At 44.3% G+C, this 14,225-nt stretch overlaps 2 protein-coding genes across 2 annotated transcripts; one reads left to right on the top strand and one right to left on the bottom strand.

The window, feature by feature from the left end:
* Positions 1 to 318: 318 nt before the first annotated feature.
* On the bottom strand, positions 319 to 6,193 carry EXOC8 (exocyst complex component 8). Its single transcript, XM_042823858.1, has 2 exons — positions 4,515 to 6,193; positions 319 to 3,949 (listed from the first exon to the last, which is right to left on the bottom strand). The coding sequence occupies exons 1-2, from the start codon at positions 6,042 to 6,044 to the stop codon at positions 3,341 to 3,343; spliced, it is 2,139 nt and encodes a 712-aa protein (XP_042679792.1). The 5' UTR covers positions 6,045 to 6,193; the 3' UTR covers positions 319 to 3,340.
* On the top strand, positions 6,070 to 10,970 carry SPRTN (SprT-like N-terminal domain; the record flags this gene model as incomplete). The annotated part of the gene is made up of 5 exons (XM_042817079.1): positions 6,070 to 6,608; positions 6,821 to 6,920; positions 7,429 to 7,557; positions 8,571 to 8,838; positions 9,098 to 10,970. Coding segments are annotated over 5 exons (1,830 nt in total), but the record flags the coding sequence as incomplete, so codon positions are not given.
* Positions 10,971 to 14,225: the final 3,255 nt, after the last annotated feature.

The raw sequence follows: 14,225 nt of genomic DNA on the forward strand, positions 1-14,225 counted from the left end.
TAATACATCCACCTCAAATCATAGTAAACTACAGCTGATCCTCTTCTTGATTTTACTGAGATAGTATTTTGAAAAAGACTTTCTTCAAATTGCACCTTATTAAGCCACATGCCAACTTTATAGAAATGGAACAAAACAGTGCAACTGACATCCTCTGGCTTTTATCACCTTGCTGCCTCTTACAATCACATCACAAATGTTGACTGACCTGAAGCCCTTCAGTATCACTGAAGATTTATTAATGGACTTGATCTTTGAATCAGGCCCTTAATATCTTTTTTTCTGATGATGTAATAGCAGAAATAAATCACTAGTGTCGTATGCCCCAAAAGTTTTAATATATCGTTCCCACTGTCCAGAAAAGTTATTGCATAAAATTCTAATACATAAATTCATCTGAATAACAATTAAAGAAAGTATACATCACAATTTTGTCAGAGCAGCTAAAGGAAACCAGATTTTATATGCAAATCCCTCATAGAGAAATAAAACAAAGCCTTAGCAAAATTACAGTTCTCTCTTCCCCAAATCAACAGAACTGCTATTGTATTATTTAATAGTTACTGCAAATTTTCATTGGAATCACCCTACCTCCACAAGCAAACAGCTCAGAAAAAGAAAAACCCCATTTCAAACTGATATATGCAAATCTGAAATGTATTTATTAAACAATGACTTTCAGCACACATTGGCTTTATCTGTTAACTGAATTAACATACAAAGTGGGTTTAACGCTATTTACACTCCATTTTCCTTAAGCCAATGTTTTCCTTTCATTATGACTTCAGAACAGACTCACAAGTTTCAAAATACCAATGCTCCTTACAGTTTATAGAACTTGACCTTGTGTGCATTGCTAACAGGTACATGAATACATTTGAGCACCGAAACAAAAGGCCAGATTCCCTCATCTATTAAAGCCAACATCCATGTAAGCCTACAGCTCCATGACGGCAGCTGATAGACCATCAGGAGGACGTGCATGCTTTTATTAGATTGATGAAAGGAATGGTGACAAGGACATAACAAAGTGCGTGGCAGAATTAGATCTTACATTTCACCCTCTGGTTAGAATAAGATGTGCTGTGCCAGCTTGTAACAGAAGCATGAATAGGGCTCTTCAATTTAACAGCGTGCCAGAGCCAAAAAATGGCATCTACAATTCAGCTTCTTATACAAAATCCTCAAGCATCACACTGAGCTGTAGTTCCACAGCTACCCCCCTCTTGCACAGCAAAAAAAGGAAGTGACCTAAAGCTCAGATATTTATTCTTTGCTCACAAGTAAATATACTTTCTTCCGCTTCACATGAAACACTGAAATATACCTGTCTTCAGAGAAAAACACCCTCCTTTCTCCCCTTCTTTCACACTACCCATCGTAATGGTGAGTTCTCACTTACAGTTCACTGAAAAATTAAGCAAGGCCAGATTACTACCTTTGCTTACTTTAAACAGTTGATAGAAAATACATTACTTCAATGTAATTCACTAGGCTCTGGTATCTAAGAGAGTTCACTGGTGGAAAAAAAATGCCTGTTTGGCAACTACAGCTATTTCAGTGGTCTTCAAACCCTTTTTAGCTCAGGCTAATGAGTTACCCTTTTAAAAAACATTTAGTACATTGTTTTTGTTGCTGTTATTTTCTAGCAAAATGACCAAATTGGTCATTTTGGACTTGGATAGCAAGTAAGCAGATGCTTGGCAAAATCTGACAGCTCAAAAAGCACTTTAAGAGCAAGAGAATGAAAACTAGCCACTAAAGCAAAAACTGCATAGAGCTGGAAGTGTGAAAACATGGAGAAATGACAAAGCTGCAGTATAAGCAGTTACACAGGATATTATACTAGTGATTTCTTGTTTCTTCATGCAGTCATGAGGCAATCATTACCATGACATAAATCGTAAAAGCTTTCATTTGAAAACACAAGAGGAATAAGATACTCAATTATTCCACTTATGATCTTGTTAAGATCTTATTAAGTGTCCAGTATAAGATTAAGCAGCTGTAACAATTTTAGCTCAATTAAGAAGGCCTGCAAAATGAAGGGGAAGAAGTTTATGCAGCTTAGAAGGCAATGCTGATAGCCTTCTAAAGACAGCCTTTGCATAAGCCTATTTCGATTTCAGAAATACAGAGCAATATAAGCATCACCAATCCAAACCAAAAAACATTCTCATGGCATGAATACCATCTACATTCAAGTTCTCAATCAAATGCAGTCCTTGTGTGTTCTGTAAAAAGGATCGTTCTTCTGGGTTGGTTATTGCTATATTACAGGAAACAAGGTAACATTTTCAGGAGAGTTACAGTATGCATTTTGTAGATCACATAGTTCACAAAAACCCTTATGGCCAGTGTCTTTATCCTCTGCTGCTTCTGTAGGGCAAAACTAGAATTCTGTTTCTCCCAAATGACACAGTATCTTCATGAAGACCCTCGCCCTGACTTGAACATTTTGAGAGCATTTATGCCTCTTTGCTGTGGTTTCTAACCTGCAGGTAATGGCCCATAATGAACTTCAGACAGAACCTCTTGCAAGAATGCACAGTTCATCAGATGCACTTGACTCCAGTGAACTCTGTGAGAAAACAAGGGGAATACGAAGGGGAAGGGAAAGTATCCTTATTTCTTCTCTGAAAGGAAAAAGTTTCTGACAATAAGGAGCTCTGCTTTCAGAGCTGTAAATTGAAAGGCAAGCTTATTAAAGAGAAACAGCCCCTACACTCAAACACAAAAATCAATTCAAGATTAGTAATTTAGATCTGTTCTAGAAATGAATTAAGAGAGTACATATGTAAGAGAAACCGAGGAGTCTGCACTGCTATCAAACAAAGCTGAATGTCAAAACCCATGCTGTTTATCTCGACTGCTGAGTCACATCTAATGGTGGATGTGCCTCACCAAATACCACACCCTGGGAGCGTATCAGCACTTCCCTTCTACCAGAGCACTGCCTTAAAAAAAGCACGCACACAATGATGTGACAAGAAGTGATCTTTTCCTGCTGAACCAACGTACATATATTTAAGGTTTTCACAAACATTTGGCCAAAAATTGTACATCATAGTACTTCCCAAGTCACAAACACTACATTAACCATTCTTACAGGATATGCTGTACAAGGACACATGATTTCAACAGCTACCTCTCACTTTCCTGCACCCCCTCAGAAGAAGTGTTGGACCCTTGAAGCCTTTGTAACTTCAGTCTCTGCAATCTTGCAACCAGACTTCCTCTTTTTCCAGGAGCTCAAAAAAACCATTTAGTTCACATATGCAATGTACAGTGTTTTCACTAACTGCTTTCACACTCTGTTCATAAGAACTGTTCGTTTACTTCACACCACAGAGGTGGTACTTTCTGGATTTACTCGCATCAATCTTGAAGCATTTCTCAGATCCTGTAGCTGCTTGGCTGGCTTTCCAACTCCCTCCTCAAATCTTTTTTCCACAACAGGAAGGACAGTTTCATAAAGGAAGGATGCATTCTGCCTAATGAATGCTTTCTTCTCAGGGTCCTGTTCACACCGTAAACTGTAATCAACATGCTGGACAGCCACTAGGATGATTTCCACAAGGCTCTCCAAAAGAACCATGTGCAACTCTGGAAAGTAAAGCTTTAATGCTTCCTCCAAGAAGGCCATAGTCTGCTTAGTGAAAGCTACTACAGTATAGCTAAGGTTGACCCAGCAGTCATCACCAGTGTATTGGTCAAAATTGCCTACGCCGCAGCTCTTCATCTCCTCCCTGAGTTTCCCCAGAGCCTCTGGAGTCATGAGGTTCATCCTCCTCCACATCTCCTCAGAGTTGCGGTGCTTGGTGGCCTCGATGATGATATCCTTGTAGCTCTGCAAAGCACCTTTGATATCCTTTACCAGAAGGGCATGAATGATGAAGGTGAGATCCAGTCCAATGTCGCTGAGCTGCTTGCAGTGCTCTTTAGCTACCTTGGGTATTAAGGAAAAACAGAGTGTTATTTGATAAATTGGGTAAACATAAAGGGGAAAATATAAAGGGATCACAGTTCACTTACTTCTGCCTTGAGAAACTCCTTATTACTGAGAAATCAAAAATCAAAGGACAAGCCATGGTTGCCAAGAACACTGGACAATTATATTGTAATCTTTTTCTCCCCCCATAACTTGAGAAAACTGGTTACATAAAAAATTAAGGAAGCGTAGTCAGGTTTGGAAAAGCAAAAATAAGTCTTCAAAATACTCACTGTTCAGATGAGATTATACAAATTTTAGGATTTCCAATTAAAAGCAAATTAAGGAAGAACATATTCTGCATTTCTGATAAGGGCAGGGTTTTTTTCACTGTGCATTTTCATCTTAATGTTTTGTCTGTTAAATTTAAAAAACAAACCAACTCCAAATGAAGATGAGCAGTTTAATGAAGGAAACTCTCCCAGAGTTGCACCCAGTCAACAACTACACTAGAATAAGAAATGAAGACCTGCAAGCTTTGTTCAGGCCATCATGGCACACCTCCGTCTTTGGGCACTCTTACCTTCACACACTCCGCTGCAGTTGACAAGCTCTCTTTACTGTCAAACACTTGCTTACTAAAGGCATCTACAAACATCCTCATGGAAGAGCGGGCCCACACAACGAAGGCAGAGTAGCAGCCATTGTTGCCAGCGAAGTCCGTCTCAAACTCTCTGGCCGTCTCTAGAAGGCTGGTGAAAAAGACGTGGCAGAGTTTGTGGATGTAGAGCAGCGTGGCACCTTCAATGCGCAGCTGTCGGATGGCCGTGTGCACCGCGGCCGCCCGGTTCTTCAGGAAGAGCTCACAGGCCTTGGTGGACTGGCCCAAGCGAATGAGCTGGGACACGGCTCGGCGCGTGGCTCGTGGTCCTCCTCGCAGCGAGCGGTCTGGAGACAGCTCAAAGACCAGCACGTCAGTAAGCTGCCGGACTCGCTCATCCACCTTGGCCCGCAGCTCCTTCACGGGCTGGCTCGCAGGCTTGTCTCCCAAGTACTCGTTGAGTTTATCGAGCAGGTCCACGGCCCCTTCAAAGTCCCGCTGAGCGATGCAGACGTCCAGGTCCTCCGGCAGCTCCTGGATCCATTCAAGCGAGAGGTCGACCGTCTCCTCCTCAGCGGAGGGCTCTTCCTCCTCCTCCTCATCCTCGTCCTCCTCGAAGGGGTTGGTGGACTCAGGAGGTGTTGGGGCAGGCCGGGGCAGGGCCTCCTGCTCCAGGCGTCGCTTCTCACTGAGGGCCCGGTTGCGCTTGGTCTCCTCCAGCACCTCCAGCCACTCCTTCTTGATCTTAGCATTCTCAGCCTGGAAGATGCGGCTCTCGGGGAACATGAGCAGCTTGAACATGTCCTTCATGGGCGGGTTGTCCTTGACGTTGATCACGGCCAACCCTTCCAGGGGGTACAGGGCGTCGTAGCGGTAGGCGCCGCGGCGGTTGGGCAGGGCGGTGGCCACCAGCAGGCAGTCGTTCATCAGGAAGGCGTGCACCCGCTGGATCTGCGCCATGTGGTCGGCGTCGTACTCCAGCAGGTCGCCGTTGTACACCAGGTACTTGCCGGGGCTCTCGGGCAGCAGGTCGCGGCAGCCCTCCACCTTCTCCAGCAGGGTGGTGAGCGTCCGCTGCCGGCCCTCCTCGCTGGCCGCCGCCTCCTTAGCCGACAGTGGCAGGAAGGGGTCGGCGGCGGCGGCGCGGCGGGCGCCCAGGGCGGGGTCGTCGCGGTCGGCTTGCAGGAGTAAGGCCTGTGTGACGGCCTCCATGATGCCCTTCTGCTCGGTGAGGATGTGGCTGAGCTGGTACATCTCGCTCTCCAGGTAGCTGATCTCCCGCGCCGTCTCGATGAACTGCCGGTAGTTCTGGTAGACGTTGCGCTTCAGGCTCTGCGCCGTCTCCTCTTGGAGCGCCTGGATGCGCTGCCGGTGCTCCTGCAGATCCCGGTCGCCGTCCGACTGCTGCGACAGCTGCTTCACGTACTCCGCCGCCGCGAACCCCCCCGACTCCAGTTGCCGCCGCAGCCGGCTCCCCCCGCCGCCGCCGCCCTCCCCGAGCGCCAGCGCCATGGTCAGTACCCGCCGCCGCTGCTAGGGAAACCTCGACTGCGCTTGCGCACGGAGCTCCGGACGCCTCTCGAGACGGCTTTGCTGCCTCCCTTATGCACACACAGCCGCTCTGCCGGAGAGCAGCGTAAGAGAAGCGGCGATCGGGGAGGAGCGCAGCGCACAACGCACGCGCCGGAGGAGGCGCAGTTCGTACGTAAGCGCCCGCATGCGCAATTGGACTGAGCTGGCCGTTGGAATGCGTCGCGCAGAGCGCATAGTAACAGTGGTTAGAATGTTGACAGTGGTTAGTATGGAGCGGGAGCAGCAGAAGGAGGACGATTATAACTTCGCGCTGGCGCTGCAGCTCCAGGAGATGTGGGAGGAGGACGACGAGGCGGCAGCGGCGGCGTGTATAGAGGCCCCGCCGGACCCCGCTTCCCTCAGCGCGCTGTCGGTGGTGGATGAAGCCTGGGAGCTGCTGGACCCCAACCCCGACGTGCGCGCCCTCTTCATGCAGTTCAACGAGGCGTTCTTCTGGGGACGGCTGGCGGCCGTGGAGGTGTCCTGGAGCCCGCGTATGACCCTGTACGGCCGGGAGGGATAAGAGGGGAGAGAGGAGAGAGGAGGGGGGAGGCGGGGCTGGGAGACAACAGGTGCCGCTGCTGGGGTTGTGCCCCCTCCTCTGCTGGTGGGGCTCTTCGGGCACCCGAGAGGGTGTCGAGCTGTCAATTCTCAGCTGGCTTCGCGTATTGTAAAAGCGTGTAGCTGTCATTATTTTGTTCTCGGGTCTCTTTCAGCTGCGCCGGAGTGTGTAAATACGAAGGGAACAGTGGGATGTGTTCTATTCGTCTGAGTGAGCCACTTCTGAAGTTAAGGCCGAGGAAGGATCTGGTTGAGGTACGTGAAGGCTATTGGTATATCCAGACATGAAATAGATGGCACCTCGCCTCCCACATCTAATGTTTCATAGGAGTTTGTGTGTATGGTGACTCAGAGATTGTGAAATAGTGGAGATGCTCAAGTTTGCTCGATGAGCAGATGCTGTAATTTCAACTTTCTTACATGTAGCTCTCTGGTTGTGGAGGGGGTGATCTCTTTAAAAGTCTGACAAGCTTCAAGATTGTTTCTTTTTGCAGTGTCACTCAGTATTGCACATGAGTAGAATTAATGAGCACACATAGGATAACCGTTGTGGAATGTCACTCAGTACTATATAGAAGTAGAGTTAATGACCTCACAGGTAGAATAACTGCTGTGTTTTTATGACTCAAGCGCAATGAATTTCATATGAACGTATGAAAATTAGATCAGTGCCAAGATGAATGAAAAAGATTAAAATATTTCCAGCTTAGTTTGTAAATTACGTGTAATGCCCTTCAATTAATAACGATTTTTATTGTTTCAGACACTGTTGCACGAAATGATCCACGCCCTGCTTTTTGTTACTAACAATGACAGAGATCGTGACTCTCATGGGCCAGAGTTCCGCAAGCACATGCATCGCATTAATCGTTTGACTGGAGCCAACATCACAGTAAGCACAGTCCACTTAATGTAATATAGATAGTCATAATTTGTTACCATAGTTTTTCAGTGCTCTGACTGTGGTGCAAATAATGCACTTGCTTTTTTTCAAGCACTCTGTAGTTGGCACAAACACAAATTTGCAGCCACCTCTGACAATTCTGTAGGTATTTTGCTGGGAGGGTAGAGGGGTGTTGGAGGGAATAAGTCGAAGAAGGTGTGTTGTAACTGTCACGTGTAACCTCTATAAGAATTTTCATTTAACACTGGTTTAAAATTTGCAACAATTTGTGAATTCAGGGTCAGAATAACTCTATGGTAACAATAATATTTGGGGAATAGCAGCCTGTTTTAGTTGAGATCAGTAGAGCCTGATGAGTTCGTGATATTTTAAGATTTGTGTACGTGATAAGATTAATTAAGATAATAGCCAGAGGAAGAATATAATGCTAGTATTGTGTACATTTAAAATAGGTTTTATTGCAGCTAATGTAAGGCAGCCAGGATATCTTTGTGTCATGTCTTTTTTAAAGCTGTGTTTTAATTGCGTTTAAATGTTCATTAAATTTTGCCCAGATTCAACTATTTTAACTGATAGCATAGAAATGATGGCAGTAAGGTATATCTTTGGGATTAAAATGTAAAACCAGAATGTGGGGAGCAGGGAGAACTTGTTTGTCACAATAGTAGAATAAAGTTTTATCAAAGAGGTGCAGTGAACTTGGAAGGCTGTTTCAAAACACAGAGCACGTGCCAGAATCCTTAGGAGAATAAACTATTTATTTTGCAAGGAAGGCACTTGAAGAAGGACTTTGTGCTGTGTCTGTTCCATTAGCAGCTAAGCTCTGTTTCCTTCTTGATACCTTACAGGCATGCAGGAGGACTTCCCCTTTGACCTGTGTTATGAAACAATGGGGTGGTGATGGTGTATGAGTGTGTATGAGAAGTTTGTAGAAATAGCAAAGACTAAAATAAGAATTCTTCTGAGTGACTGGAGCTTGTTATATTTTTGTTACAACCTAGATCTATCATAACTTCCATGATGAGGTGGATTCGTACCGCCAGCACTGGTGGCGATGCAATGGCCCCTGTCGGTATATAGGACCTTACTTTGGCTATGTGAAACGTTCAATAAATAGAGCACCCTCTGCACGAGAGTTCTGGTGGGCTGAGCATCAAGAGAATTGTGGAGGTACATTCACAAAAGTGAAAGAACCTGAGAACTTCTCTAAAAAGCGCAAGGAGAGAACCGACACAGGAAAACTTCAGAATTCCAAGTCAAGTAAGAAAGGTATTTAAAATGTTTTCTTCATTTTTCCCTACTGTTCTTATAAGCAGTCCTTTGAGCAAATATCATTACGTGAGATTTACGTTAGACATTACTATTATGTAGAAAAGAACAGGGCCCATCTTGTTCATTTCTAGGTTTTTCAACTTAATTGTTCTCAAATTTTATTTTGCTGCATTGTTTTCAAGCTGCAGATTTTTTCATATAAGCCCATGGTTTATATATAAAAACGATGCTAGTTTTTGTGTTTTCTTCTTTGCAGTCCGTGTGCGTGCGGATGATAAGGAAGATAAGATAGATCCAAAGCCTTTTAGTGGGAATGAGTATCGACTTGGAGGAGCAGACAGTGGACTCTCGGAGAAAAGCTTAACATTCAGCAACAATGTTACAAATAGTGAAAGATCTGATTCACAGCGTCGTTCAGCAACAAGCACAGTACCAATTCCTAAAAATGAGATAAAATTTGAAGAATCGCCCTGTCGTAATACCTACTTTCCTCTCTTTACTGGTGATGCAAGTGAGGAAATGAACTTAGCTTCAAAGCAGGAGTTCCCTAAGCTCTCTGTTGCTAATACCAAAGCATACAAGAATGTTAATGGATCACCTGTTAAAGTTGTTGATGTTGTGGAAGAAAACTCAAAACAAGGTTCTGCAAAAGGCAAGAGGGCTTTGTCACCGTGCTATCACAGGTCACCAAAACAAGTTTGTCTTCAGCAGACTGCAGCAGATGAGACTCTATCCGACAAGAAGAAAAGTTTGGAAAGTACAGTGCAGCAGTGGCCAAGAAAGGAGGACCAAATTACCTTTGAAAGCTATTTCATAAAAAAGACGACTGATGCGGCTTTAAGCAGAAATACACCTCTGAAAACTGAAGCTGAATCTGCAGTGTGCTCTCCAAGATCCAGCACTGCTGAAAGGCAGGAAAAAAATGTCATTTGTCCTGTATGCCGGACTCAGGTTTTGAAGTTTAAGATAAATGAGCACCTCGATTTTTGTCTTATTCCATCACAGGAATCCTTCATCTGGAGCACTGTCATGAAGAGAAAAGAAAAATAGAACTGCATACTTTTAAGGCAGCTCTTAAAATGGAGACATTCTAAATCCTGCTAATTTATCTTTGTTCCTTGGACTGTAATGTATTGGTTTTAATGTATTTTTGGCTGTTCTTAAAGTTAACTACCCATAAGAGAAAAGAATTACTCTCCTTGTTGCACTGAAGTTAAACAGCAGGTATCTTTAGAATAGCAAGTATTTTGTTTAAGCCATTATTACACATTCAGGTAGTAGTTATTTCCTGTAGATAAGATAATCTCAAGGGCTTTCATTGGAGGTGGGAGAAGCATAGGCACCACAAACGTAGCTAACAATCCATTTTAAGCTTGGGATTGTGGAACAGGAAAAGGGAAACTCTAGAAGTTCAGTAAAGATGCTAAGAAATCAAAGCATGTTTGGAAGATGAGAGGGCTCTAACCTTAAGGGCTCAATTTAAAAAGAATTAAAGTAAGCTTTGTTTTCAAAAGGATTTGAAAGTTAGCCGTGCTGTTAAAAGGGTGAGCAAATGCAGGCTAACGATTCTCAATATTCTATGTGCCTTTTGGCCAGGGGTCCCAGCTAGGCCTTCTAGCTACTTTTCTTTGATGTTTTGCAAAAACTCAGTGAGAGTTCACTATTTTTGATGATGCAGTTATTAAGTATGTGAGTAACTGCCCTGCATTATATTGATAAGTAAAAGTTATGAGCAGTGGTAGCAGTGCTGCTAAAAACTGTTATTGGCCATGTTTTAAAAGCTTCCTCCTACTCCACTGGAAGTATTTAACTGATTAAACAATTTTTAGCTTGATTACTTAGGTATAAAACTGGTTATAAATATTTTTGCTAAAAGAAGAAATATATTTTCTCATATGGTATTACTACAACAACTTTAAATGGCTATCTTAGTTGTAGATGCACATATTTTTGCCTTTATTTATAGTTCTTTTCTAAGACTAGGAAATAAGCTGATAGGGAATAGAGGTTGGTAAATGACATGTTTGCTCCTTTAAAATACTGTTGTATTTTAAAATGTTGACACTAAGGATGTTTAAAGTGGATCAAATTGTTCTTATATGTTCTAAATAAACTGGTTCTGAATTCTACACTTTTGTTAAGCCTGGTTTTCTCGTGGCAGTCATACATTAGTCATCAATGCTCATGTTTATGTTTCCAGTGGCAGTCTAGTTTAAAATACCCTTTCTATATCAACACTTTTCCATCTTACATTTCCCTCCAAAAGCACATACTACCAAATACGTGTTTATTGACCTCTGCCATCTTCATTGTGTGTTTAATACAGTTTTACTTACAGTTATATTTCTTTGGATCCCTCCCCTTGATTTTCCTCTTCCCTAGGCTGATCAGTTCCAGCTCTCTCAGCCTTTCCTTGTAAGGGAGATGCTCCAGGCATCACCTTAGTGCCACTCTGCTGGACATTCTCCAGTAGTCTCCTGTCTCGTGAACTGGGGAGCCCAGAACTGGACACGGGGCTCCAGCTAACTGTGGACTCATCAGGGCAGAGCAGAGTGACAGGATCACCTCCCTCAACCTGCTGGTTATGCTCTTTGTAATGCACCCTAGGATACCAACATACTGAAGAGTAGCAGGAAGAAAGGATGAAGGGCAAGTTTCTGAGAAAAAGGGTGATGGACATCTCCCCTGAATAACTAGAGCAGTTCGTGGTAACCATGAGGTGATGCAGCATGTCTTTGCTGCAGAAGGTTAAGAAACTGTGACCACAGCTGTGTGCATCATGTCTTCTGGAGGCAGTCATCCCTCAGCAAGGTGCACATCTGCTGTCCCATTTGGCCAACCTGCATTGAGTGGCCACTGCGAGGTCACTTTTGAACTGAATTCCTCTGCAAGTGTACAGTTATAGCTGCCTGACACAGTCGTGCCTGACAGCCGTTTCCCATCAGCTGTTTTTCACACATTAGCCACCACTCATTAATTTTTCGCTCTAAATTCCCCAGGTTCTGACTTAACCTGAACTATTTTAGTCTCTTTGAAGTCCGAGGATTATGAAAACAGTTGTTTGTAAGTTAAATCAGACATTCTACTTGCATTTACCTTTACAATGTGATTTACAGGTAGGGTGTCCAGGGGAGCATCTTGCATTCAGTATGTTGTGTGCTTGTACGTGTTAACAAACAAAGCCACCAGGCGAGGGACCTTATGGGATTCTCCAGTACGCCGTTAGATGGCACTCCTTATACTTAAGGAATGCTTATTTCTCCCTTAAGCTGCGCAGGGGAAGGGAAGGAGTGGAGTTGGTAGGGCCTTATCCTGCCTCCACCAGCACTCCAGGCTGAGGGCAGAGCCACTGCCGAGGTGGAGGAGGAAGGATAGGGATAGGAGGGAGGAAGGGAGGTCTGGAACCAAGTGAGATCTGAGAAGCAAGATCTTCAACTCGCTTTCCTTGGAGTGTTTGGCATCTCTGCAGGAGGGACTTGGAAGATGACACAAGAGCTCCTTTTTCTAGCTCAGGGTTCAGCAAATAACAACAAAGGTGTCCTTTCATAGTGTACATGTACCATGCCTATTGCATCCATTGCAATGAAGAGTCTGATTTTGTCATAATTTGGCATTAGCCCAGATAAGGGAAGGAGGGCAGAGCTGTAAGGAGCCAGAGAGGCTTATAAAGCAGAAAATGCTTCTCCTGCTCCTTTTTCTAAGCCTGGGAGGTGTGACAAGCTCAGGAAAGGGGTAATGTACTGCAAGTGTGAAAGATTAAAAAAATAAAAGTAAAAAAAGAAATAGTCCATGGCCTTAATCCCTTGTTTCCTTTTTAGCTTCTGCCAGGCCAGGCTGTTTAAGACTAGATTAAGTCACTAAGAAGGTGCAGCAGCTTGGCCTGAATACCTCACCCTGTCCCAACCATCCCTTATCATTGGCACCATCTCAGTTGCTTTTTTGTCCTGGTCTGAGAGCCTAACCTTGTATGCTGGACAACATAGAATAGATAAAGGAGCAAGAAGCAACAAGCTGAATATTTGGCTCCCCTATTGCCCAGTTTGGAAGCAATGAGTACTTCTTTCTTTAAATGACATCAACCTTTGGGCCTCCACTTGTGTACTCACTGCACCTGCCTTCTCCTTACAGGTCTGTCAGAGGATGCATAGAAAGCTGGGGTTAAAATGAAGGCTAGATATCCCAGTGTGGTATCTTAGCTACAGGAATAGGGTTTAGTTGGGGGTCTTTCTTAATTCAGCAAGTCACCAATAGGCGGAGCAGCTACAGGTCCTCCCTGACGCTGTTTCTTACTACCCTTAGCTTCCTGCTTTGTTTCCTTCTCTCATGACACCATCATCCAGGCCATGCATCAGAGGCTTCAGGAGGAGACGGAAAGCACCACGGCAGAAAACAAGGTAAAGGGAGGCTCTGCCCAGCCAAGGCTGGTGGAGAAGCAGGCAGCTGGGTCACTGCTTCTCACTGCCCAGCCTGGGAAGGCATTTTGTAATTGCTGCTTCCTCGTCAGGCCCTGTGGTGCGGCTGGGTTTATTGGTGCTGCAGATGACTTGGATGTAATTAATTTTGAATGTACCTGTGAGAGATTTAGAAGGCAGGAAAAGCACCTGATGGTAGGAGGTGAGAGGTATTTCAGACACTGTAAAACCCCAAAGGACTACTTGAGCTATCTGGCAATGTTTCCCTGGCAATTTCATGTAGTTAAGAGGACATCACCCAAGAAATTTTACTGCTAATGTTTGAGCAGGCCCTGGGTTCCTGAAGTGCGTTTTTGTCAAAACAGACACATAAAATGTAGTCATAGAATCTTTAAAGTTGGAAAAGACTACTAAAATCGTCTAGTCCATCCATCAGCCCATCCCCACCATGCCCACTAAATGAAGTCCCTCAGTGCCACAGCCACACATTTCCTGAACACCTCCAGGGATGGTGACCCCATCACCTTCCTGGGCAGCCTGTGCCACTGCCTCACTGCTCTTTCTGAGAAGAAATGTTTCCTAATATCCAACCTGAACTTCCCATGGCACATCTTAAGGCTGATACCTGTCATCCCAAAGCATTCCAAACGGTAAGTGATGGTGTGATTCAAAGCATTTTTGGAAGATGTTTTGGACACCATCATTCCCTAGAAAGAATGAGGAGACCTGAGATTAGAGAAGGATGTCTAAAATTCCCCTAGTCCAGGCTTTCTTGTAACCCTTTTTTAGGCAGAGCTCTCCTATGCTAAATGAAACTGCAGGGACTGAGTCACTCATAGAGTCGTGGTCAGTCCATGTCCAACCTGGAGCAGATCCCAAGAGAGATGCTGCCTGGTTTCCTCAGGAAGGGCGGAGGAGTGGAGGTCTCTGCTGCTGGGCAAGTGTCTTTGGCACTGGGTTGTTAGACAGTGC

This window comes from Centrocercus urophasianus, unplaced genomic scaffold, assembly GCF_019232065.1.
Source record: "Centrocercus urophasianus isolate 14NV4802_14NV808 unplaced genomic scaffold, USGS_Curo_1.0 seq_10, whole genome shotgun sequence".
Taxonomy (NCBI): domain Eukaryota; kingdom Metazoa; phylum Chordata; class Aves; order Galliformes; family Phasianidae; genus Centrocercus; species Centrocercus urophasianus.

What these genes read in the sequence shown, in the direction of transcription:
- EXOC8 (XM_042823858.1), bottom strand. Translation starts at nt 6,044, where the DNA reads ATGGCGCTGGCGCTCGGGGAGGGCGGCGGCGGCGGGGGGAGCCGGCTG. An exon ending in CTGCAGCGGAGTGTGTGAAG is followed by an intron (nt 3,950 to 4,514) that starts GTAAGAGTGCCC and finishes TTAATACCCAAG; the next exon opens with GTAGCTAAAGAGCACTGCAA.